The 25,471-nt window shown below is 48.4% G+C and overlaps 1 protein-coding gene across 1 annotated transcript in view; it reads left to right on the top strand.

The window, feature by feature from the left end:
- LOC133353389 (extracellular calcium-sensing receptor-like) overlaps window positions 1-24,138 on the top strand; it is a 65,707-nt gene extending 41,569 nt beyond the window's left edge. Inside the window, 9 exon segments of the mRNA XM_061569608.1 lie at window positions 5,900-6,170; window positions 7,085-7,394; window positions 8,310-8,492; window positions 8,494-8,817; window positions 9,900-10,140; window positions 12,646-12,878; window positions 13,776-14,006; window positions 16,929-17,052; window positions 17,884-24,138. Of these exon segments, the coding sequence (XP_061425592.1) occupies window positions 5,902-6,170; window positions 7,085-7,394; window positions 8,310-8,492; window positions 8,494-8,817; window positions 9,900-10,140; window positions 12,646-12,878; window positions 13,776-14,006; window positions 16,929-17,052; window positions 17,884-19,127 (3,159 nt within the window). The 5' untranslated portion in view covers window positions 5,900-5,901 and the 3' untranslated portion in view covers window positions 19,128-24,138.
- The last annotated feature ends 1,333 nt before the right edge of the window (window positions 24,139-25,471 follow it).

Below are 25,471 nucleotides of genomic sequence, written 5' to 3'. Positions count from 1 at the left end.
ACACAGATGACGGATGGTGAATGCCGAGAGGGAACGTCAATAATACCCTCGTGAATAAAAAAGAATGTGGATGTGTGGGAAAAACTGTGCTGGATGCCAATGTCCAAGTCTGATTTCCACGAGAGGGTTTCAGGAGATAAGAGTTTGTGTCGTTTTGCTTTTCCTCCTCCGGTGAAGGAGCGAAGACCAAAGTGGATTTGCCACGTGGCCCGTAGTTTGAGTCGCATGGCCACAGTCGCACTGCTGCTGTGGCGGCTGTCGTTCGGTTCCGATCACGAAGGAGACATTATAGAGGGAAACGACTTTTTGTTTTAAAGTTGCCACCAATCTCAATGCAACTTATTCAATCTGTTATCGGTGTCCTCTGTAAGGTGTGGAGCCGTCGGGCTTTTATAATATTCAAGCAGCCGTTGAGATTAAGTAAAGAGGGCCGTTATAATTCTGAAAAACTAAAACTATAAACAAAAACAACCCAATAAACGATATATAGATCAGGTTGAGTGCTGACGTAGTGGTGACTGCATTGCGAGACAAACCCAGTTACCTGAGTTTGATTCCCAGCCATGGCTAACGTCAGTTGCTCGTGATATCTGAACATGGTCGTGGGCTTCCCTGAGATGAGCTCAGCCTTAGATGAGTCCCCGACACAATGGGTAATCATCAGCGTAAGGCCAGAGTGGTTTATTAGAAATTCAGTGATATAATATTCACACATTTTTTATTCTGGTAGCTGAAGCGGTGCTGCAGTGGTTTGTTGCACACTGCACGATGATCACAGTCACCTGAGGTTGATTTCCAGCGACAGGTGGAGAGATGTTAACTACCTCGCCTGGTACACAGGAGGTTGTGGGTTTGATCTCGACCCTGACGCCTGCTGCTGTATATTTGTAGTTTGTGTCTCTCTCTCTCTCCACATTTAGCATTAACGTGCGCTATACATTTACACGTCATAACAAAACTTCGTTAAGCTTTCATTTGTTGCCAGGTCGCTTCTGAAAAAGAGCTACATAGCTCATAAACTAAACTAAAAATATTCTTGGTTCTTTCGGTATTTACACATTCAAGGTAAATGCACCCACACGCATGTGTGCAGTTGCATTTAGAAGCAAGCTGTGTTGTTTTTTCTGAACCGATATGCGTGTTCATGATAATTGTTACAATGGTAATCCTAGCAGAGGCAAATTGTTACAATGCACAATCATTGCAGTTTAAGTCTGCTGCCGAGATATCCCAGCGACCAGTGCACCCTGCTGTGCACATGAACACGACTCAAGAGGAATTGATTTAGCAGCGATGCCATCACGCTGCACCCTCCCGGTCTGGCGTAAGAGGGGTTTACGCACGCCGCAGTGGGTAGCTGTCCTTGCTGTCGACTAGGGGGGGCCAAAGTAAAGAACCCTGTCGTGGCGGAGGGGATGGGGGATCAAATAATTCTAGCTCAAGATTCGCTGAGACCGGCAACTCGCTGCACTTGAGAACCCGGTTGAAAGATGGGCGGCTGCCCTCATTCAGACGCAGCGGTGCCAACTCCAGCCCACGCCTCTGAGCTCTGAGCCACCTGGCCACCTTGAAGGCTAGTTGTTGCCGTTTCAGGTGTCTTACATGGGCTGATGAAGAAACAAAAAGAACGCATGACTATTACAATTAAATATTCATTTCCCGAGCTCACCATTCAGATCAGCAATGCACTCAGGTAAAGAGCGAAAGCGCCACTGACGGCACATCCATCAGGAAGTCAATAACAACCCCTCTGGGAGGCAATCCTCTGATTGCGGAGAGCAGGTTCACGGCCGTGCGCGTTCCTCCTCCAGAAGGATTTATCTTCTGCCGCGCGCGGCGAGCTTCTCAATGCTCTGCACTTGCTGGCTCCCACCCCTGCTGGTGGAAGGGCCTCCACTCGAGACGCGAGCGCAGGGTCGGCAGCCTGCGGCTCCGGAGCCGCGTGCTGTGGCTCTGCCAGGACGGCTGCTCGCGACAGACATTCATTCAGGACCTCCCGTGCCTCTGGTGCTGTTGATGCACTTGGGTTACGCCCATCCCCGAACCCTTATAAACGGTTTGCCTTTAGAGGCTGACTCCTTTGCCTGATGACGGCCGCTTGTGTTGCGATCGAAACGTCGTGATTTCTTTTATTTTTCTTCTTGGTTCTTTCGGTAAAGTCACGTGACTTTACCGAAAAAACCAAGAAGATGAATCCCTGCAGTCACGAAAGCTTTAAATCGAAATTTGTTTTATTTTATTTCTAACTACGTGACTTTACCGAAAGAACCAAAGAGTATGACCACCACCGTCTCGTATTCACCACAGGGCACTGCGACTCTTGACATTCAGTTGTTCCGAATTCTACAAAAAATGTCTCTCCTTGTTATTTTGGCTGCGGAGCCCTGCACTGGAGAGAGCTCTCGAGATGCCCCTCGAGAGTAATTGGCCTACTCTTCCACGCCGGCGAGAAGCCTTTGAAGAGGTGGGAGTAACCACGCTTCACTCCACCGCCCACAGCCTGGCGATCGACTCACCTTGGGGTAGCCATTCACATTGCTGGGTGGAGGAGGTATACGAAACCTGCTCATTGTTTCAGCTTCCACGCCGGGAGTTAGAATAGAACCCTAACTCAGGATTTAAATTCAAGTAAGTTAGCCGTCACACCACGACAGCATCCTGAAATAAACAAACAACGGTTCCACATGTACAATCCTTGATCCAGAGGACACTGAATAATAATGCCCCACGGTTTAAAACCCCATATATGGCATTATGTACTGGATAGCATAAACAAACACTAATCTGTATTATCGGGTCTTTCGGTAAATTGACGTAGATAGGTTCAAAGAAAATAACAACCCATCTACGTGGCTTTACCGAAAGATCCAAGAATATTAATTTCTGCAGTCGCGACAGCTTTAAGTCAAGATGAAACACTAATCTGCTAAAGCATTCGGCGAGATCTCAGCTCAGCAGGAGGCCCAGGCTGTCTAATTGTTGACTGCGCGACGTGCATCACTCCCTAAGCTGCCCCGGGCTTTGAGCGGATCAACTGTCCATGCAGGTGCGACGGCTTTAAACTTGTGCTGATGCCAGACCGCGTGGCCGCTGTGGAAAGAACCGAGTGAGAGGAAGATGCAGACATTCTCAATGGAGCCATCGCCGGGGAGTCAATTCAGCCGGGTCTGTCTGGGGTGGCGGCTCAGACAATATATCCGCACCCGGCACACCACATCGTGGATGCGTCTCGCATGGCTGTGGCTGCTCCTAGTCGCGCGCATCGCGATACCAGAGATCCAAAACACGTTCAGTGGTTAATGAAGCCCCGTTGATCTCCATTGTTCCACATCTCTGAGGTCCACCAACCTCTGTCCTCCCAGCAGTGTGAAGAATGGGCAGAGCGAGCGGTGTGGGCACTCCCACTCTGCCGAGATGTGTGCCCAGAGTGGCAGAGCGAGCTACCGCGAGAGCTCCGTCTAGGGGAGAGTCTGCTCCAGCAGCAGTGGCGTCAGCAGGCACTTGCAGGGCTGCACCTTCGTCCATGTACAGGGTGGCCCAAAAGTCAGGACACATAGGGTTATTTAATTCATTTTAATAAATGTTAAAACTGACTGCCGTCAACAATTATGTTATGCATGAATTCTCTTTTAAAATGTAGGAATTTTTAAAATATTTTCGCTCGCCTTCTGTAGCATGCATCAACACTATTGAACTCGTCCGTCTTTCGTCAGTTTTCTTTCCATCCTTAAATGTCATCTGAAAAGCAGGAATAAAAATATATACAAGTATTAATAATGACAAGAAGAAAATATCAACTTCAATAATTAACAATGAAAAGTTTAACAACAGTGTTAAAATTAAATAAATGAAATAACCCGATGTGTGTCATGACATTTGGGCCACCCAGTGCGTAGCACAGCCGCCGTTAGGCTACCAGCAAAGCAGCTGTTGCGGGACTGCTCCTTTGCCGTCTGCGTCCAGTGCCGTGCGTGGGAAGCCGCTCCGCGCTGGAACCTCTCGGCGTGCGTCTCCCCCCCTCCCCGCCGCCTGTGGCGTTCCGGCCACGCGTGTGGCAGCTGTGCCACGTGCGCGTGCCACGTGCGCGTGCCACGTGCGCGTGCTCGCGTTCGCCTGCCCAGTGGGCTGCCGGTAGTGAATGCGCTTCAGTGGCACCTCGGTGCTGCCCGCTCGCACAGACAGGTGATGGTCGTCGTGGATACTGAGAGACGCGGGGCTCCACGTAGGAGATGGAGCGATGAAATTATCTCAGCGCCGGTGCTTGCAGGATCGTTACATTGCGGGACTATGAGAGATGGTGACAGCTTTGTGGAGGCCTTCATCCAGCAGTAGATGGATCATGGCTTCGGACAATGAGCATTTAAGACACTTTAGCAGATTTACTCTACAAAATATGTATTTCAAAGGATGGTAATTTGATTATAAATAAAAGCTAATCATCATCACCAGATTGACTGTGAACAGAAGTCAGTGGGCCTGGACGGGACGCGCCAATTAAACTAAACTTCCATTTGACCAGGTAAGGCCCTCTGAACTACACAGCTCTTGATTATTTGGTTCTTTCGGTTAAGTCACGTCTAAAGATAAAATAATAAATTAAATTAAATAATAGCATACACCGTTTCGATTGCAACACAAGCAATCATCATCAGGTATAATGAAATAGCGACATAAAATCTAACCAGAAAACTATAGACAGACATATTAGCAGACAGATATGTCTGTCTATAGTTTTCTGGTTAGATTTTATGTCGCTATTTCATTATACCTGATGATGATTGCTTGTGTTGCAATCGAAACGTCGTATGCTATTATTTAATTTAATTTATTATTTTATCTTTAGACGTGACTTAACCGAAATAACCAAATAATCATTTACTGCAGTCACGAAAGTTCTAAAATTAAGATTACACAGCTCTTGTTCAGAGGTGACCTGCCCACAAACAACGTGGCTTATTACGTGGAAATGTAGAGCAGCAGTGTTTTAATATTAGCTAGATAAAGCTAAAATTAAAACATGTTAGTGTTATTAAAACATATTAGTGTTTTAATATTATCGAGATAAAGCTAATATTAAAACAATTGAGTGTTTCCCCTCCTGAATTGAGCATTATGCATTAGTCATACTAATTATGATAATAGATAAAATAGATAACATCGTGCCTTTCATAACATCTCAAGGCGCTTGACAGCAATGACAATGGGATTGGTTTGGGTAGGAAGTGGCTCACCACAGCCACCAGTGGGACCTACTCCAGCAGTGAGACATTACACAACGCCTGTAGGCTGGGACCAATCTCAACATTGCACTACCACTGGTGACTTTCCACAAAGTGGCACTATTCATTTGACCAGCCCCAAAGGGATTGACGGGTTGAGTTGAGAGTCCAGATCGGGAATTGAACTCGTAACTTTCCAAGTGTAAATTGAGTGCTCTGCCACAGTGCTCGCCGTGTCTGTTCCCAGCAGCTCGGCTGCATTGACAGCCCTGAAACAGGTTGGGGAAATCTCATGGGGCCTGTCTCATGACATACTATGTTCGATAATTGAAGCATTCAGCAGATGTAAAAAGTCAAAGTGGTTTCTGTTTTGAAGAGAAGATGGGACTGTGCTCATTTCCTATGGAAAGCCCGAAGCTAATCGTCAGATCTGACGCACCGTGGATATCCTTTGTCAACTCGCCGGCTACCTGGCTCCTCGGGACGTTCTGTGTAACAAATAGACAGCGAGTTGAGCGTCGAGATCACGGGCGATGGTCACGATACGCCGTGCCGCGATCGTCGTCATCCTTTGGCGGCGATCGACCGCCTGTTAGCGCGGCCGGGGGATCGAGGCAACTTCTTTACTCAACTTAGAAATTCCGCTCCCCCATCTCGCCCCCCTCCTCCTCCCTCCTCAGCGATGGCGCTGGCAGCGAAGGAGCGAGCGGTGCTGCTGGCGCTGTGCTGGCTCGCAGCGGCGCTGCAGCGCGGGGACGGCGCGCAGGTCTCCTCCTCCTCCTCCTCGTCATCGTCGTCGTCGTCATCGCGCCCCTCCGAGCAGGAGACTCGCACCAAGCCCGCGTGGAAGGACGGCGACCTGAACCTGGGTGGGCTCTTCCCCATCCACTTCGGCGTGCTGAGCCGCGCCGACAGCCTCACGGTGCGACCCGAGGCCGTGGAGTGCGTCCGGTGAGTCCACACGGGGCCCTCCCTCCACCTCCCCCCCGCCCCGTTGTGGTCTTCGGAAGCTTCATCATCGATGCCACCATTGCCGTCACCGGCGTCATCATCTCGAAGTCATGGTCTTTATTAGCAGGGTTGAGCCCGGATTGTTTTTAGATGGGCGACTGCCGTGCATAACAGGTATTATAGGCAGCGTGCGGGGCTACCTAGCGGAGGGCGGTGGTCAAATAATCCCCGCGATGACCAGCACAGAAGCTGTCATCCAGCATTGGATTGACAAAAAGATACGCATACACTAGAAGGCCTGATTTGCCACTTGATATTTTCAGGAACGTCCGCTACGGTGGATCAGAGAGTGGACGTATTCATGACAATCCTATTTTCATGCTCCCTATATTCTTCACGCACAGCATTAGAACAAATTCCTATGAGCAGCTTTCGGACAAACTAAGGTGAGATGGATGTGGAGTGTGCCAAAATAATTCCTGGAACAATGTACATGTTCCGGACTATTCTGGCTGAAATTAAGCACTGGGTGTACATGTACAAGTGAAAAGGATATATTACAACAGATATGAACTTATTCAAGGGGTACACAATTAATAAACACACACTGCACATCTATTTATTTAATCGGTACATAATTGTGTTGTATAATTTTCACCTTATGACAGCAATTGAGTTGTTTAAAAGTGTTTACACTCAGCATGGTCTCGTAACGATAAGTAAATAGCTGTAATTGAGTATTGATGGAAGGATTCAAGCCTTTATTAAACAACTTCTGGAGTAACAGCAATCGCTACCTTTCAGTACCCACAACCACCATCGTTTTCTACGAATCTGTATCTCCTGTCTCCCCTTGCAATACGAACACGGCCGCCACCAACTCCACCACCACCATCACCTCGGTCGGGTCGCAGGTTCAATTTCCGCGGCCTGCGCTGGATGCTCGCCATGGCCTTCGCCGTCGACGAGATCAACGCTGACAACTTGCTGCTGCCGGGCCTCAGGCTGGGCTACAAGATGGCCGACACGTGCAACACGGTGTCGAAGGCGCTGGAGGCGACGCTGGGCTTCGTGGCGCGCAACAAGCTGGGAGCCCTGGGCATGGGCGGCGTCTGCAACTGCACGCCGGCGCCGCGCGCCAACACCGTGTCCGTGGTGGGCGCCACCAGCTCCGGGGTCTCCACCGCCGTGGCCAACCTCCTGAGCCTTTTCCGCATCCCGCAGGTTGGTGGCCACGGTTGCCCCCCCCCCCTCCTCCTTTCTTCTGAGGTTGCCTCTCTGTTCTTGATCTGGCGCGATGCGTCTTTAGGAGGTGAATGTATCCGTGCATATGTACGCTGAACTTCGTTCGCACCGTGCTTAGCCAACCGTGCTAATCGGAGGTGCCAGGAAAGGATGACAAACTAAACACAACAACAAAAAACGTCGCAGGTATCGCGATCGCTTGCTCACGCCATTGCTGGCCGAAGAGCCTCCACTCAAGGGAAGTCTGTTGAGGGAATCTTTGGCCTACTCTTCCTCGCTGGCCAGACATGGTACCCGTTTATATAGATGGGTAGACCAGAGGTGGGGGGCTTCAAGGAACTTTCTCCATTGTTTCAACCTCCGTACTGCGAGAGTGAACCAGTGACTGCCAGACTACCGACCGAGTGAGTGTGGACAACTCGAGGTTGGTGGGTCTGATGGAGGGATGGGCTACCGTGTAAATGTGCATTCTGGTTGAGCTTATTTTATCCACAGTTGTCCAGTGTTGTGCCCCAAAATATATACTGTACACTTCCACCCCTTGATTTGCATCTTTAAAAAACTGTTGTGAAGTTGCAGAGATCGGAGGGGGGGGGGGGGTGACGGTTATGGGGTGGAGGGGGCCTTCAGGAAATATTCCATGAGCAATTAAGCCCCGGGTTTGCCTCGTGTGGCCGCCGCGGTGGTCAATACCACCTGCATGCGCCCGTACGCTCCCTGTACGTGTGTACGCACGCTGAACTTGTTTCGCAGCGAACGTAGCCAGCCGCGCTCTGGCAAGGAGACGGTTGGGCCGTGCGTGGCCAGCCGTCTCTGGCGTAGACGGCGCCCTGAAAGCGGAATCGTCACGCCGCGCGTGTGCCCCACCGTGTGCCCGCCGGACGTTGCCCGCAGGTGAGCTACGCGTCGTCGAGCCGCGTGCTCAGCAACAAGCAGCAGTACCGCTCGTTCATGCGCACCATCCTGAGCGACGAGCAGCAAGCGACGGCGCTCGCCGAGTTGGTGCGCGAGTTCGGCTGGACCTGGGTGGGCCTCATCGCGTCGGATGACGACTACGGGCGGCCGGGCATCGAGCGCTTTCCGCGAGGAGACGCTGGAGGACGAGGACGACTGGCCCGGGCGACGGCGCGGCTACGGCAACGACGACGACAACGAGGAGGAGGTGATCTGCGTGGAGTTCTCCGAGACGGTGTCGCTCTACGACCCGCCGGAGCGGATCCACGAGCTGGCCGACATGATCGCGAACGCGACGGCACGCGTCATCGTCGTGTTCGCTAGCGGCACCGACCTGGACCCGCTGATGCGCGAGGTGGCACGGCGCAACCTGACGGGGCGCACTTGGATCGGCAGCGAGGGCTGGGTGAGCTCCTCGCTCATCGCCCGCCCCGAGATCTTCCACGTGGTGAGTTCACGATCGCAATCGGAATATGTATTTATACTGCAGGAGGAGGAATTCGATGAGCTGCCCTCAAGCTCTTTTTCACAGATGTCCAGTAGGGGCACGGCGTCAGAACGTCGCAACAACGAGTTCGTGGCGAGGTCTCTCGCTGAGTTCGTCGCTTCGTGCGTGCGTCCACTGTGCACTTTGCTCTGCTGCCCGCCATGGGACTGTCCAGCTTTATCGCTTGATCTTCGCCAGCAGTAGAGATGAGCACCGCGAATCACATGATTGGAGCATGCAGACAGTTTAACGTTTTTCAACATGTTTTTTTGCAAATGTACACGTTTGTTTTGGCATTTCTGCCGCACTTATATTTCTAACTGAAGCTTTTCTAGGTCACTGGCACACCATAGTAGGCACATGACTAATCCCAGACATGTTTTCCTGGTGATGCACTGCTCACTGTGAGAGTTGCGCGTGGAAATATCCGAGTCCCATGATGTGAAACTGAATGCATAAACTTATTCAACTGGAATTGGTAAAATAAGCGGTAAAAATGTATCCATGGAAAAGAACAAGCTGCAGCAGGTCCAACTCACTGCTATTCTTCCACTCCGATGCACAAACGTCTCATTAAATTTCGATTTAAAGCTTTCGTGACTGCAGGGATTCATATTCTTGGTTCTTTCGGTAAAGTCACGTAGAAGGGAAATAATAAAATAATAAAAAGAAAACAATAAAATTCTCACGACGTTTCGATTGCAACACAAGCAATCATCGTCAGGTGTGAAAACCACTTTTTTCAAATTTTCTTGCTGTGGTTTTCACACCTGATGATGGTTGCTTGTGTTGCAATCGAAACGTCGTGAGAATTTCATTGTTTTCTTTTTTATTATTTCCCTTCTACGTGACTTTACCGAAAGAACCAAGAATATAAACGTCTCATGAATTGATTCTCAAAGCCTTTCACGAGGAGTGCAGCCTGTGGCATGGATACCGTGCACCTTCGAATGTGCGCAGGCAACATCAGTGCCACCAGGGTTGGGATCACACCCACGACCTGCTGCGTACCAGGTGAGGTAGTTAACATCTCGCCACTGCAGGTGGGCAGCACGCTGGGCTTCGTGCAGAGGCCAGGACACATCCCGGGCTTCCGCGAGTACTTGCAGAAGGTGCACCCGCAGCGCCACCCCAACAACGTGTTCGTGCGGCAGCTGTGGGAGGCCACCTTCAACTGCACGCTGAAGGCCGAGCCGGCGTCGAGCGACAACTGCAGCCAGTCGGGGATCCCCGTCCGCCACGGCGCCAGCGAGGACGACGGCTCGTCAGAGAAATGCCCAGAAGGTTCGAGAAACGTAAAAAATAAAAAGATTTACAACTTCCCATTCCGATGACGTACATGTGCGTCCGGAAGAAAAACTTAAGTAAAAAATAACTTTATCAGTACAGAGGCTCCCACAAGGCCTTGCGGGAGGGCATGTGGCACAGTTTGGCGCCGGTTATTGTAGAGTGTGGTGGTCATGTCGCCACAGATCTCTGCGGTGAGTAACAACGTTTTTAAAAACGTCTTCTAGATTTGAAGGGACTACGCCTTCTAGATTTGAAGGTACTACGCCTCTCTAAATAAAATTAACACCGAGCCACTTGCACATTCCGAGAATCAGAGGTGAATGGGACGCCCACCCTGCAACTCGCAGACGTCTCAGAATGGGCAATTCAGAGTGATGAGCGGGGTGAGGTCGTCAACTCTGGGCGCTTGAGAACCCAATTTAATTGTGGGCGCCTGCCCAGATTGGAAGCCGGCATGTCAGCGTCGCCAACTCAGCGCGGAGACTTCTGAGCCACCCCGAGCCACCTCGGCAATTTGTATTGTAGCACAGGTTAGGAAAAGTGGTGCGTAAGCGTGGTTTAGGTACAGTGCTTTCTAAGGTGAACATTTGTACTCGGAAGTAATTAATCTTAGTGTGTGGAGCTGAAATTGCAAATTCGAGTTCGACGGTGTTTTCAAATGAAGGGAAGTAGATGAGGATCAATAGTTACAACCCGGTCGCTATCGATCGCGCCAAACACAAAAAAACCTTCACGGAATGTCATCGGGATTTTAACTTAAAGTGACAAATTGTAGCTGTCGAGGGCTAAGGCTACTCCTGAATGAAATCATCAAGACACCCACAGATCAGCTCTCACCTGCGATGCAATGGAGGATTCTATTTCCATTTACTGAACTCGGTTCTTCATTACGTTACATGAAGCACTTAGCGCGCAGCAATTTACATTTAAAATAAGTTAGTTTGCGATTAAAACGCTTGATAAAGGTCATTAAAATAGCGGGCAGCATAAGAACAAATAAAACGAAGTTTTTTTGTAAATGTTAATGCATTTTTTTTACACGCTTAACATTTGCAAAATCTAATAAAAATTTTTATGAGATTAATTAATGTAATTAAAACAAAAATCATGCACACTGATAAGTGTGATGTGTAACAATTTAACAAAAGTAATTATTTTAAAATCGACATTTATATATCCCAATTGTGCTGTTGGCACCACGCAGCGAGACGCGTCCTCCAGGAGCCCTGCGGTGACGCGGTGGTCACGTGCTCATTGCAGTGTTACTGAACGCAAGGCACCGCGCGCCATTCAAACTTCATGCGCAATTGGATGGCGACGCCTCATCAAGGGCAAGGCCACATTGCATGTGCTGTGTTTAGAGCTGGAAGGATGCAAGTATTATGCACGGACGTTCAACGTCTTTTGCACCGTACGTAGCCAACCGTGCTAATCAGAGAGGTGGGGCAAGGACAACAAACTAAACACAAAAAGCAGTTGCAAAGAAATACGTTTTCTGTTTAGATTTAAACGTGCATAGATCCAGTGGCTTCCTAATATTGGAATTAAGTAGATTAATGAACTAAATTTTGTAATTAGATATTTATTTTTTGTGGTCGATTATTCGGGCCCCTTTAAAAATGGCCTCGCGAAGGCGGGAAACCCCACAAGCCACGGCCAGCGTGATGTGGCTGATGATGCTGATGCTCATCATCACCTCCCGTCCAGCGGCACATGTGAGAACAGAGGTGAGACTGTTTTTCCCCAACTATTTTGATGCCATCCGATTGGTCGAGTAATCTAACCCGTAATTAGTAGAGGAATCAATGACTTGAATGATTGGACGGCCCAACTCTCGTTGTGTTTATTGTTGCTGTAATCAACTGTAATACTTGAGAAGCCAACACAATCACTGGTGACTCAAGCTAGCACATCAGCAGTGTCAGCTCAGGCGCTTTCACTGACGCAGGTAGTCGGGGGCAGCCGAGCCAGAGGCCCAGCAGCAGGCGGCAGTGCAGGCGGTGGAGCGAACCAGAGCCGGTGGGCAGCAGGGGCCCAGATGCTGGGCAACGCAGAGTGGCGGGGACTCGGACAGGGGGCTGATACCATGCGCTACGACACCGGGGATAATGCGATGCCACTGTCTGTAGCCATCTAAGTAACCAAGGACAGTGAAACCCTTCATGTTGGGGAATGGCCGACCGAAGCGGATATCACAGAGCTACCGCTGAAATCCCTTCAACTGACCTCTGGTTGACACGAGACGGGGCAGAACTGTTTCACCCGCTCTGCATATGACAGTCATATTCTTGGCATGACATTCAAATCGATTTTCTTTGTTTAATTCTCGGTCTGAGACCATCGACTCAGCACACTTGAGAACCCGGTTTAATCACAGGCCTGCATTTGGACCCAGGATCTCAGCAGCCACCACCAACAGCTTAGCGCTCTGACCCTGACTAGCGAGCCCAGCCGCCTCGCGTCAGCAGTGTTTCTCGATGCCGTCTTAACCGTCGCCAGGTGTGAAAGGCGCAGCCAACGCCCCGCGGCCATTCTGCACCGGCCGTGAGAACATCAGCTCGGTGAAGACGCCGTTCCTGGACTACACGGACCTGCGCATCACCTACAACGTCTACCTGGCCGTGTACGCCATCGCGCACGCGCTGCACGACATGCTCTTCGGCTGCCGCGAGGGCGCTGGCCTCTTCGAGGGCGGCAAGTGCACCAACATCCAGCAGCTGGAGCCATGGCAGGTGTGCACGCGGCCGGGGCCACGGGGACGCGCGGCGTCGGCAGTCGCGGTGGTGGTGATGACGGCGGTGGTGGTGGCGGTAGTGGTGGAGAGCGGTCGTGGTAGTGGTTAGCGCGCTGCGCTACAGAGCCGTGATGATTATCTGGACCGGTTCTGGGCCTCGCCTAGGTTGACTCGGCCTCAAATGAGAACCTGGTTCGATGTGCAAACATCGCCACTGGGGAGACAAAGGCAGCCGGGCGGGGTCCTGGCCACCCACTCCCTCGTGTACCGTGCCAGCCTTCATAGGTGCTCACTAACAGCACTTGCCCCAACAGGCTGTTAAGTCTATATGGGGGACCTTTGTCTTTGTGGTGGTGGTGCGCACTGCACTACGAGGTCGGCGACTCGAGTTCGATTCCCACTCACGGCTACCAACACCGGTGACGATTATCTGAACCCGTCCTGGGCCTCCCCTAGGTCGACTCGGCCTCAAATGTGTATCTGGTGCATTGTGTAAATATCGCCCCTGGGGATACAAAGGCGGCCGGGCGTGGTGCTGGCCACCCACCCCCTCGTGTGCCGTGCCAGCCTTCAGAGCTGCTACTCGCTAGCAGCACTTGCTCGAAACGTCGTCTATGACACAAGTTTCCTTCCAAGGCAGCGGTGTTTGATGACGATGTCGACTACTTGGTGAACTGCGCTGCTTGTGCACCACTGCCTACACAGCAGGTTCGCCAAGGTGTTTGTTTAGCAGCGATGGTCGCGACGGGTTATTGTTTCACGCCCTCCGATGCACCGGAGCGTCTCAGGGCACTTTGCAAGGGCACCCCCAGCGGCAGCTATCCCTGTGGGCACGCGATCGGTCACCTTGGTGGACACCCTGTACGTAACGAATCGCGATGTCCCTACAACACAGCTCCTGCGCTACCTGCAAGTGGTGCGATTCCGAAACAACAAGGGCGAGGAGGTGCAGTTTGACGAGAAGGGCGACCCCAGGGGTGGCTACAGCCTCGTCAACTGGCAGCAGTCGCCCAAGGACGGCTCCGTGCAGCTGGTGGAGGTGGGCAGCTACGACGGGCGCAAGCCCTCGGGACAGCGCCTCGTGGTGGACAAGTCGCGCATCGTGTGGCACAACCACAAGAACGCGGTGAGGACGGCATGCGTCTCCCCCAGGGGCGTGCCTGGTGATGGGTGTAGGTGGTGATGGGTGTGGCTGGTGATGGGTGTGACTAGTGATGGCTATGGGTGTGGCTGGTTGTGGCTGTGGGTGTGTCTGGTGGGGGGCCAGGGGGCGGTTATTTTTTTCTCTCCTTTTTTTAAGGGGGAAAGGATGAAGGGGGAGTGGAGAGAGAAAGGGAAAAGGGGACGTGGGGGTGGGGGAAGGGAGAGACACCGCCATAATGGAAGAAAGGGGGGCAGCTAAGCACCTTGAGAGGGAGGGGAGGGAGTCCAGGGAATGGGTGAAGTACGGGAGTTGGGGGGGGGCACGACCACAAGTATTGTGGTTTCAGTTTGGTGTTTTAGCATCTTAACACCTGTTTTGTTGCCAGAAAAAAGGGGAAAACCTATTCTCACATTTTGGTACTGGCCAAGGATGTCCCATGAAGCACAAATAACAAAAGAAACTGAAACACAATCGTCAATAACACAGTGGCCTTACAAATGAAAACCATATAATAGGTGACATTTCAGGCAATGGGCACATTTCATCACACTTAAAGAAGGGCATCGTTTGTGAAAGGGATGTGTTATGAAGAAGGGCCATTGTCTGAAACGTCGCCTATTATGTTTTATGTTAAGGCGACAGTAAGGCCCACTGAGCTGTATAGCTCTGTTTCATAAACGAACTTGCCACAAATGATAGCTGAACGAAGTGGCTTATTATGTGGAAATGTATAGCAGCCAAATATACTAAATGCATGTTTATAAATGTGGAGAAAAAAAGCGGAGGACCCGGGGAGAAATCCACACAACCACGGGGAGAACATGCAAACTCCAAATATACAGGCGTCAGGGTTGGGATCGAACCCACGACCTCCCGCCATTGCAGCCGCTCCGCATGATGATATTGCTAAAATAATTGTTTAAAATAGTTGTAAAAGCAAGCTGAACGAACTTGGGTGGGTATACTTAGCTTCATTAAATGTCAGCAATTGGCACAAGAAACCCCTTTCTATCTCCATCGTTTGAAATAAAGTTCAACTCTTTGCATCGTCAATCTTAACCTATTCACATGCAAATGTGGCTCGCATTCACATGCAAATTGCAGTCGCCATTTACGCGTGAATCAGTAGATAAGCACAATGTGCTGATGGCGAAGACCTTTTTATAAAGTATCTCTCGGGAGTCGAGGCGTTTGGAAAAGCAAAATAAATTTTAAATGTTTCCTAATGTGTCACTGGGAACAGCTCGTGAACTGGGCAGTTCCATGATTTCGGACCTGCACTTCAGCCACTTTAACAATACGGGTAAACGTCACTCTCATCTTGCAGTGGCTTTGTTACTTGACGGCAGTAATTTGTCCACATTTTTTGACGAGGGAAAAATCCCCACAAAGTACCGCCATGTCATAAATATGCGAGATAAATGTACTCAAAAAAAATTCAAGTTGGGATGTTGATGGTGCATTCAGGTCAGTGTTTGCGTGTCAAAAGCATTGACGTATTTCATAAACGAATCATTTTAACACGTAGGTTTTCGCGATAAATTAGTCATGTTTTCAAAAACTATAATCATCTCTCAAACTTACACATCTTGTGTATAATAATGATAATTTAGTTATAAGGCACCCTTAAACAATGGATTTCCGAGTGCCAGCGTGTAATGGAGGGAAACTAATTAGATTAGTAGTCACCGGGCATAGAGAGAGAGGGGCCGTGCGAAACAGGTGGTGAGGTCTGCAGCCGGGGGAACTTCAGTCTGCAGGGACTGCGAGCTCGTCACATCCGAGGGTAGGCAACTCCAGAGCCTGGGGCGCCGCGCGGACACAATCCCGGTGGGGGTCACAGGAGAGTCGGAGCCTGGACCACGGCCACACCGAGTCGGGCACGCTCGGTGGACCTTGGAGATCTCGGTGGAGCGTGTGTCGCCATCAACTCCTGGATGTGTAGTGGAGCAAGCCCCGTTTAATCCCTTGAACACAAGTTTATGATTGGAGCGATTTTGAAACGAGTTCACTGTGAGGTTAATATTTGGAAATGTCCAGCTGCGTTCTCTCGTTCATCGCCACCAACAACAACAGTCTTAATTTTTTCTCTTTTCACGATTGTTGAGCGTAGGGCCAAAAAACACGTACAGTATAATAGTATAACAGTGCGTGCATTTATTGCTTTCAGCAAGGGATATAGTCGAGAGACAAGTGCTGTGATCTGCAGTGTGGTGGTTGAACAAGGTCCAGATGTGACAGTGGGTGGATGAATCAGAGTGAAGATTACCGGAACAGTAGCCCAGGTGGTCGCAATAGAAGAGTGGTGATAATGATGTGACTGACCACTAGTGTGCGAGTGGCTGGCGTGAACCAATGGGTGCTGGATCATCAATCAACTTGCTGCATGTTGAATTCCGTCACGCACAGCGAAGTAGGAACTGGGTGTTCCATCCCCAGACATGGTCCATGCCGACACCAGACAGGTCTGGCTGGATAAGCGACCAGCCCAATACGTGCTCATGGGTTTGTGAGTGAACACAGCAACCGTGTAGCGTGACCTTGTTTAAAGGCCGGGGGCGGGGAGGAATGGTCTTAAACTCAGGCAGGGCATGGCAGGGTCAATGTCACACCAACTCTAAACAAACGTTAATCGCCAAACAGCGCGAATCACGTTACGATCTGCTTGTATCTATGGTGCGCTCTGCTCCTGCTCTCACCCACTGTGTGTGCTCGGCAAGGCAACGAAGCCCATCGCTGAATTGACTTTACAAATTTAGAAAGGGGGGGAACTTAACCTACATATACTTCCCTCCACCCCACGCCCCCCGCTGCCACCCATGCTACTGAGCTGCAATGCGGGAATCTAAAACGTTGTTCCACAGAAACTCACATTCCGTGTCTGTGTTGTCTTGTGTTTGAAAGATCCCGACGTCCGTCTGCACCCAGCCGTGCTCTCCAGGGACGCGCAAGGGCATCCTGGAAGGGGAGCAGGTGTGCTGCTTCGAGTGCATTTCCTGTGCAGAAGGAGAGTACAACAACGAATCCGGTATGCTGCTGTGCGCCAGGGCCCATGCGCCAACAGTTCCTCCTTCGCACGAAGGGTCAACCTCGCGGAGCGGTAGCACAATGGGCGACTGGGGATAATTTGTCGGGCCAATAAAGCTACGGAGTCCGCACCTCCGATGAGCGTGGTTGATTAATAAGAATAAGTTTTACCCTTTCTGGCAATACAACAGGTGTTAAGATGTTCGAACACCAAATAGAAACCTTTTGCAAGGAATTAAGTCTGCATGAACAACACGTACTTGTAGTGAACATGCAAACAAACATGCTCTGAAAATATATCCATTGTCTTTGAAGCTGATTGGCCTACACCAGAGGGCCAAGTCTCACCAGTGTCAGACCAGAAAACGCCAAAAAGCGAACAGCAGAAAGACAATGCACTATCAGGGTATTTATAGCTCAGGGTGAGCAGCTACAACATGGAAATTTTTTGCCAGTTGCAAAGTATGAAAAAGTAAGAAAGGTTTTACCCTTTCTGGCAGTGGTGAGTGCCTTTTGAAGCCAGCGACCTGAATATGCTTCCGAGCCACGGCTAAAACCAGTGGCGCGTGAAATATGAACAGATTCTGGCCTGCCGGCCTTCACCAATGTGCACTGGCCAGCGCAGTGAACTGCGGTCAAACAACCTCCGTGACCAACACAATGTGAGGAGTGTTCATCCAGCAGTGGATTGACAAAGGGCTGTAACATATCTTTTTTTAATCAATATTATAACAATATTATTTAAACAAATGGCGTTACATTGACTGACAAAGAGACGTTTGTCTTCTCGTAGTTTTTCTCTCGAAAGCATCCCTCCGTGCGTTCATTTCAGATGCCAACAGCTGCCTCGGGTGCCCTGAAGATTCGTGGCCGTCGGCGAACCACACGATGTGCGTCCCCAAGCGGGAGGAGTACCTGTCGTGGCGAGAGCCCTTCGGCGTGTGCCTGGCGTCCGTCGGCTGCCTCGGCGCCGTGCTCACGCTCAGCGTGGCCGCCGTCTTCGTCAAGCACCGCGGCACGGCCATCGTGAAGGCCACCAACGTGGAGCTCTCCTACCTGCTCTTCTTCTCGCTCTTCTGCTGCTTCATGAGCTCGCTCTTCTTCATCGGCAAGCCCAGCACGGTCGCCTGCAAGCTGCGCCAGCCCACGTTCGGCATCAGCTTCGTCCTGTGCGTCTCGTGCGTCCTCGTCAAGACCCACCGCGTCCTGCAGGTGTTCGAGTCGCAGATCCCCGGCCGCGGCGGCGTGCGCAAACTGCTGGGCCTCGACCACCAGCTGCTGCTCGTCTTCCTCTTCACGCTCGTGCAGGTCATCATCTGCGCCGTGTGGCTCTACACGGCGCCGCCCACCTTCGAGGAGGACGACACGTTCAAGAACGACGTCATCTACCTGTCCTGCGACGAGGGCTCGCAGCTCGCGCTGGGCTTCGTCATCGGCTACACGTGCCTGCTCGCCGGCGTCTGCTTCCTGTTCGCGTTCCGCGCGCGCAAGCTGCCCGAGAACTTCAACGAGGCCAAGTTCATCACGTTCAGCATGCTGGTGTTCTTCATCGTCTGGCTCTCGTTCATCCCGGCCTACGTGAGCTCGCAGGGCAAGTTCGTGGCCGCCGTCGAGGTGATCGCCATCCTGGTGTCCAGCTTCGGCCTCCTGAGCTGCATCTTCTTCCACAAGTGCTACATCATCCTGCTCAAGCCCGAGCGCAACACGCCCGAGGAGGTGCGCTGCAGCACGGCCGCCCACTCCTTCAAGACGGCGGCGCGCGTCAACCTCCACACGGCGTCGAGCATCGGCAGCGGCGGCAGCGCGGGCAGCATGAACGCCAAGTACGACCACCACCATCACCACCACCATCACCACCACGGCCGGGCGCACGCCGCGTCCACGCTCACCGTGCTCAGCATGGGCGTCGAGAAGAGCCTCAAGAACTCGCAGGAAACGGAGGCCGACGCGGAACCGCTGGCGCTCGCCTCGAAGGGGCCGCGCCATGCAAACAACTGTCAGGACGGTGGCGAGGTGAACGTCCGTATACCCGGGAAGGAGCTGGCGTCCAGCATGTCTTCGTCCATGCTCACCTAAAGCTCGGAGGCGAGACACCCACGTCGCGTGGGGTTCGAGGACCTGGAGCCTGCTTCTCCCATCCTTTTTGTGGATGATAGAGATCCTTTGACACCCTCGGCAGAAGTGATCCTTTGCGGGTTGGCGTCGTGGTATGTTTGGTTCTACCAGGAGCGTAATGAGATAATCTCTCACACGTCTTAAAGGGTGCTCTCTCATTCCATGCTACACTGCACTATATACGAAGTATAATATATATACGAGTACGAAAGTGTACTGAAGTGAAATAAATGTAAGCTATTTAAATGCGTTTGTTTGTAAAGAGTCTGGCTAGATTGTTTTTGCATTGTTTTCATTTCACGTGTCGGAAACATTTTTTTGCTGCCTTACAGCAGAAAAGAAAATGTCCAAATGTGCATGCTAAATAAACAGCATACTATAAAATTGCGTATTAAAGGTTAACACACAAATGCTACTACTGGTGCATTCTATTTAACTGAGGGATAATTAGACACTGGTCAGAGTTTGAGCTGATGGCTCTGCATCGTGGCTGGTAACCGCTTGACCTTGCATACCGGGGAGGGAATGACTACAAATTATTTGTATTCTTGCTGAGCATCGTCATAGTTCAAGCAACACTTAAACGTCCTGTTGAACATATTAAATATCTTTCTTTGTCACTGAGCATTAATGTATGAATGCTGCATTATGTCAAGTTGACTGCGTTCCAATTCCAGAAGGAGCTCAGGGTTTTTTCTGAACTGATGTTGTGAGTGGGCCACACATTTGCAATTCAATTTCTTGAGTACAGTGTGTTTACCTTGAGGCATTTGAGAAAGACAATCATGATACACACGCCACTGAGAGCCAGGTGCATTGCAAGACTCGAAATGGAGAGCGCATTCTGACCGGAATGGAGCCTCTTTAACAAGTTTGCCATGACGCAGTTTAATAATGTCGGAAAACAGCTGCGATGGAATTTATGAAGTGTATCAGGAACATAATCATTCTGCATACCTGCTAAGGCGTAAAGTTAAAATAACATTGTGTTTTGTTTATTTAATTGTTGAGGTTAGGCTGTTGTAAATGAGAAACAAAAAGTCATAATAAAAACTGTTTTAAGGAATGCTCATTTTGTAATGTAATCAAGTACCGTATTTAATTACCGTATTTAACATAAAATAAACTTATCACATATCTCTTCATACTCTGGGGTCCATAAAAAAGTATTAAGTAGTATAACTTACAATGAACCAACACCGATTTACAGGCAGCGGTTGAAGTAATTATGAAATCCTACTCAAAACTTCCCCAAGGTAGTTGATCAGAATTAATATTTTGTCGATGAATTATTTTAGAAGTAAAACTATTCTTTAAAAGAAGTGGTGTGAGACATCAATTGAAGGGCTGCCCTTGTATCTGTTACCTTTACCTTACTCTTAACAAAATTAAAACTGCTACCTTTGCAAGCACCGATTGACCCTGTGAACATCACAATCCATTTGGAAGTATAATTTACAGATACAATCTCAACATCATACTTACCAGAGCCTGATAAACCATGCAGCCCACAGGCATGCTGGGGCGTGCTTCGTTCCTTCAAATCTGTGCTTCCCAAACCCCCAGAGTCTGCATTTTAGTTTATTTTACTCTCAGTGGGCATCGATGTTTTACACTTAAATATCGACTGTGGTTTTTTTTTCTTCCCAAAGCTGTTTTCCTCAAGAATTTGTTTCTGTTCTTAAGTTGATGCCCGGTGGATTTCTTTGTAGTTTTATTCGGCCCTGGTAGTTCTCGAACGTACAAACTGATCTTCAATTGTTTAAAATGTTTCACTCGAAAACGGTTTTTAATAATAATTCTATTTTTGTTGTCGGTGATTTTAACAGTTGGCCGTCGTTACTGCCAGTCTCGTGGTGTGCACTTTGCAAAGTGTGGTGTTTCTTTTTGCTAATGTTCACATTAAGATGCTGTATATTTAATACCCGAGTGTTAAATGCTAATTGTCAGAATAAACCGTTAATATTTGTTAATAATTAAAGGAATGACTCGTAGCTATCAAAGCGCATGTTAAAATGCAGCGACATTGTATTTAGCTAATATAACGAATTAGAATCTGTATTCCATTATCTGTGTTAAAAAAAAAAAAGTGATTATGAAAGTTTCGAGAATCACATTAATCGTGTTTATTATGCGTTTAAGCCTGCACATATTGAGCTGAATATTAATTCTATATCGGCGAGTTTCAACCTAAATACACCTGAATGGAGCATTGCGCAATAGGGGCAATTGAATTTTAGTTGTGTTTGATGTGCGGACTGCGTAACTTCATCCACACACAGAGTGATTCCGATTACGTAGAGCCACTTACTGGATGCAGGTCCGTGGGGTGGCACTTGTCAAGCTATACATTCGGATCATTTCTGAAGCATGCTTTTTCTATACATGTTTATGCACATGCTGATGTTGTTGTTCTGCCTGTAACTTTATGGGCAATTCTGAAAAATGTGTGCTGTTCTCATTAGTAATTGGCTGCCTGCACTGTCTTGGTGCTCCTTGGCCAGGCGATGAATGATCCACTCGAATAAAAACATCAGTGTGCAGTGCATCATGTTCGGCCATGTGAAGGCCTATTTATTGATTCTCCTTAATTGGGAGACATCAGTGCACACAAGGGTTACCAAGATAAGGCAATAATACTGTGATACATCGTGCGATTTCAACTGGACATCTGTGAAAATTAGCTTTTAGCTCATCGGATTCCTCCAGTATAAATAAATATTCTGATTCTGATATGAGATCCACAATAAATCTATCATGTTTTGCTAATTATTGTGACGTCACTAAGATGTTTTTCCTTAACATTTTATTTCCTGGCAAAATGTCTGAAATAACAAACTCAATAATGAAAGTTGTAAATAAATAGCAATTTTACATTAAATGAGTGCTTTGAAAAATGTTTCGAACATAGTTCATGGCATTGGGAATAAATTACGTTATAATATTAAAAGTGTATTCAATTATCTATTGAATAACTGAGAGCATGTGTCTTTTATAAGCATTGCAGAACGGAGAAATAATTATAAATATTTGCCCATAATAGACATTTTTGGGTTAAATCGCGTAAATATATAAATGTGTCGTTAAAACCCGCCACCACCCGACACAGCCAACTAGTAAGGGTTACATTTGGTGAATTGCAATTGAGTAAACTGCAATGATTTGTACTCGAAGCATAGCAAGCACAAAAACAAGAAAATAATTGTGTGAAAAGTAAATTTTATATTGTATCATCTTGTGAAAACTGATATTGCGGCAATCCTCGTGTGCAGTGTATCATGTAAGGCAGCCTGAAGGGTTTGGATTTGCAGTGCAATTGATGGGATGCGATCCAATCGAAGTCTATTGCATCCTTATCCTCACATCATTATTGCAGCATGTGGGTGTGTATGTTTGTGTGTATGAATGCATGCACGTGTGTATGCGTGCATGCATGTATGTATTTGTGTTTGGTGACATACATCTGAACCAGTCCTGGGCCTCCCCTAGGTCGACTCAGCCTCAATTGCGTACCTGGTGCGAATTTAAAACATCTGCGTTGCAGAAACCAAGGCGGCCGGACGTGGTTCTGACCACCTACCCTTCACATTTCGATTTAAAGCTTTCGTGACTGCAGGGATTCATCTTCTTGGTTTTTTCGGTAAAGTCACGTAGAAGGGAAAAAATAAAATAATACAAATAAAACATAATAAAATCAAATTCTCACGACGTTTCGGCCACAACGCAAGCAGCCGTCCTCAGGTGAAGAACAGGTCTGTCAGAAAGACAGCGTCTTTACCCTTTAATATGTCGTGCTGTTAAACACACACTTGCTCCAATATGTCTGTTAAAGGCTATACGGTGGATCTTCATCTTGCCCTGCATGCTTGTAAGTGTAAGTACACGTGTGATAATATATAGGTGTTATATTTCTCACTTTGTTGATTCCCACCATCCTTTGTGGCTGTATTGCACTTGATTGTATTGCACTCGGGTCAATGGCATTTCATCTCGGAAAATGTCTGGCAAAGCGACAGGGCTTCTAATCCAGCGCAATCTGAGCTCCCACCCATAAATTTAATCGAAACTGCATAGTGTATCTTTCTAGACATTAAACTACTCTTGCTGTTTAATCCATCCGTGGATGTTGTTGTTCATGGTTCGGGCTGCAAATCCCCAGAGACCGATCAAACAACCGCTGTCTGGAAAAACAGTTAAGGAGAACATGCAATTGTATCTTCAGACGCGTCCATGCATGTACCATACCTGTAGAAACACGTGAACCACAATCATTGATAGCACATTATGGTAAATGACAGTGATTTTCTGTACGGTTAATTGCTCATGTTGAAATACTGCGCGCAATACTGTGAGGGGTAGCCGATGTGATCCAATAAATGTTTTATACAAAGTGACGTACATTCTAAACTACATCTTATAAATGTCACCGTAGCTTTTCTTCGTTCACATGCTTTTTAAAATTGAGCGAGACATACATTATAAACCATGTACAAACTCAAGATGCCATTTAATAACCGCATTAATTATTCAAAATTCCCAATTTCAAGACGAGATTGCTCTCTGTGTGGTTTGCTATACATAATGCTGACATACAATAATGGCGTTTTATATTGTATATACAGTCTATAGATGAAGATGATGTTGATGATAGTTAACTCTTGTCTGTGCTGGCACTTATAATCATGTTTTTTTCATTGCATGTTTGGATCAATGGAAATATATTTAATCCACACAGCACACACAACTGACTTGCAAAAAGGCAAATGTATATTTGAGCGGATAAACCATGAAGTTGAATCAAAACAACTTTTCTATACTGTCATGAAAAGTGTAATCACAACTGTGTTTGTCTTTTAACTCGTAACATTTATATATATGTGTATAGGGCAATGCAGCATGATATCAACACATATATATATATAAAATACAGTACTGAATTCTACGTGCCGTATATTGTGCCTGATGTATATGTACTATGGTAGACAATAAAATGTTTTAATTCTTTTTCTGTGTTTGCTTCATTTACAATGATATAATCTAAAGAAATTGGAACCAGCTGTCAGATACAAATTTGCTGACCGATTCACGAAATGCCCCAATTGTTGAATGATGCTTCAATCAATGTTCTATTCAATAAGGGAGTTAAAACTAATCTGAATTAGCCATAAGCCTCCTCCAGGTAAACGTGGAGTTGGACTAACCTTGGACCATCGTTGGACCAAGCACTTTCAGTTTAATTTATTTGGTATAGCCCTGTGAGCCATTCGGCTCTTGAATCATGGCAACTCTGACCCAACGTTGCATGTTTACGGGGCTGTAACTCGGGGTTTCTGCTCTGATGTTGTTATCTTCCTTGTTGTGTATTGTTTTTTGTTTATTGTCGTTATGGTGACCCAGGTCACTCTTGCAAGTGACACGCTCATCCTGGTTCCTCGCGTGATCTCGCCTGGTTAAACATCATCAGCTAAACTCGAGTTGGGATGAAACTGTACCACAGCGGTTTGTGAACTGCGTTGAGAACGATTCCTTGCTATTATGGTTAACATCACTAAGTTCAAAACATATTTAAATGAAAATATATCTTGGACAAATACATGCCAGAGCACAGTAGTTACATGATCATATCCTGTTCATTTCCAGGTAAAATAATTACGAAATGCATATTTTCTTAAACAAGATGGAACACATCAATATTGCTGTTTTATCAGTATTGGTGTTGGGATTGTTTGACCATACTTCACCACGCTGGAAATCAAACTCAGGTATTCAGGTTCCTCGTACCCTAGAATGTCATCTGCTGCAACCATGACATCCAATTATTTTCTATCAACCATTATCTGTCTGCTATTGGGTGGAATAACTGTTCATATGTCTAAAAATATAGACCTCTCCAGGAACCAGGAAGCCATTTCGTTTTAACATATTCCTGCGGAGGGAGCTGGTAGGAACGTTGGGTTGCTCGGTCAAGGCCTGCAGGGTCAACGGCGGCGTGGTGTATTCCGCAAATATGGCCGACTGTGAGGGCGGGCACAAGCCGGCGTGAGTAGGTTAAACGTTGAGTTTTATAAGGGCACCACGGGGTGACCAGCCCCTCCCCACCCAGCCCCACCCCTCCCACCCTCCACCCAGCCCCTCCCCACCCTCCCCTCCCCACCCAGCCCCTCCCCACCCCACCCAGCCCCTCCCCACCCTCCCCTCCCCACCCAGCCCCTCCCCACTCTCCCCACCCAGCCCCACCCCTCCCACCCCCTCCCCACCCTCCCCTCCCCACCCAGCCCCTCCCCACCCTCCCCTCTCCACCCAGC

The sequence above is a fragment of the Lethenteron reissneri genome, chromosome 6 (genome assembly GCF_015708825.2).
Source record: "Lethenteron reissneri isolate LAM-NWPU_2019-01 chromosome 6, ASM1570882v1, whole genome shotgun sequence".
Lineage (NCBI taxonomy): Eukaryota > Metazoa > Chordata > Hyperoartia > Petromyzontiformes > Petromyzontidae > Lethenteron > Lethenteron reissneri.
The sequence above is the reverse complement of the archived record's forward strand: the minus strand, read 5'-3'. Positions and strand labels throughout refer to the sequence as shown.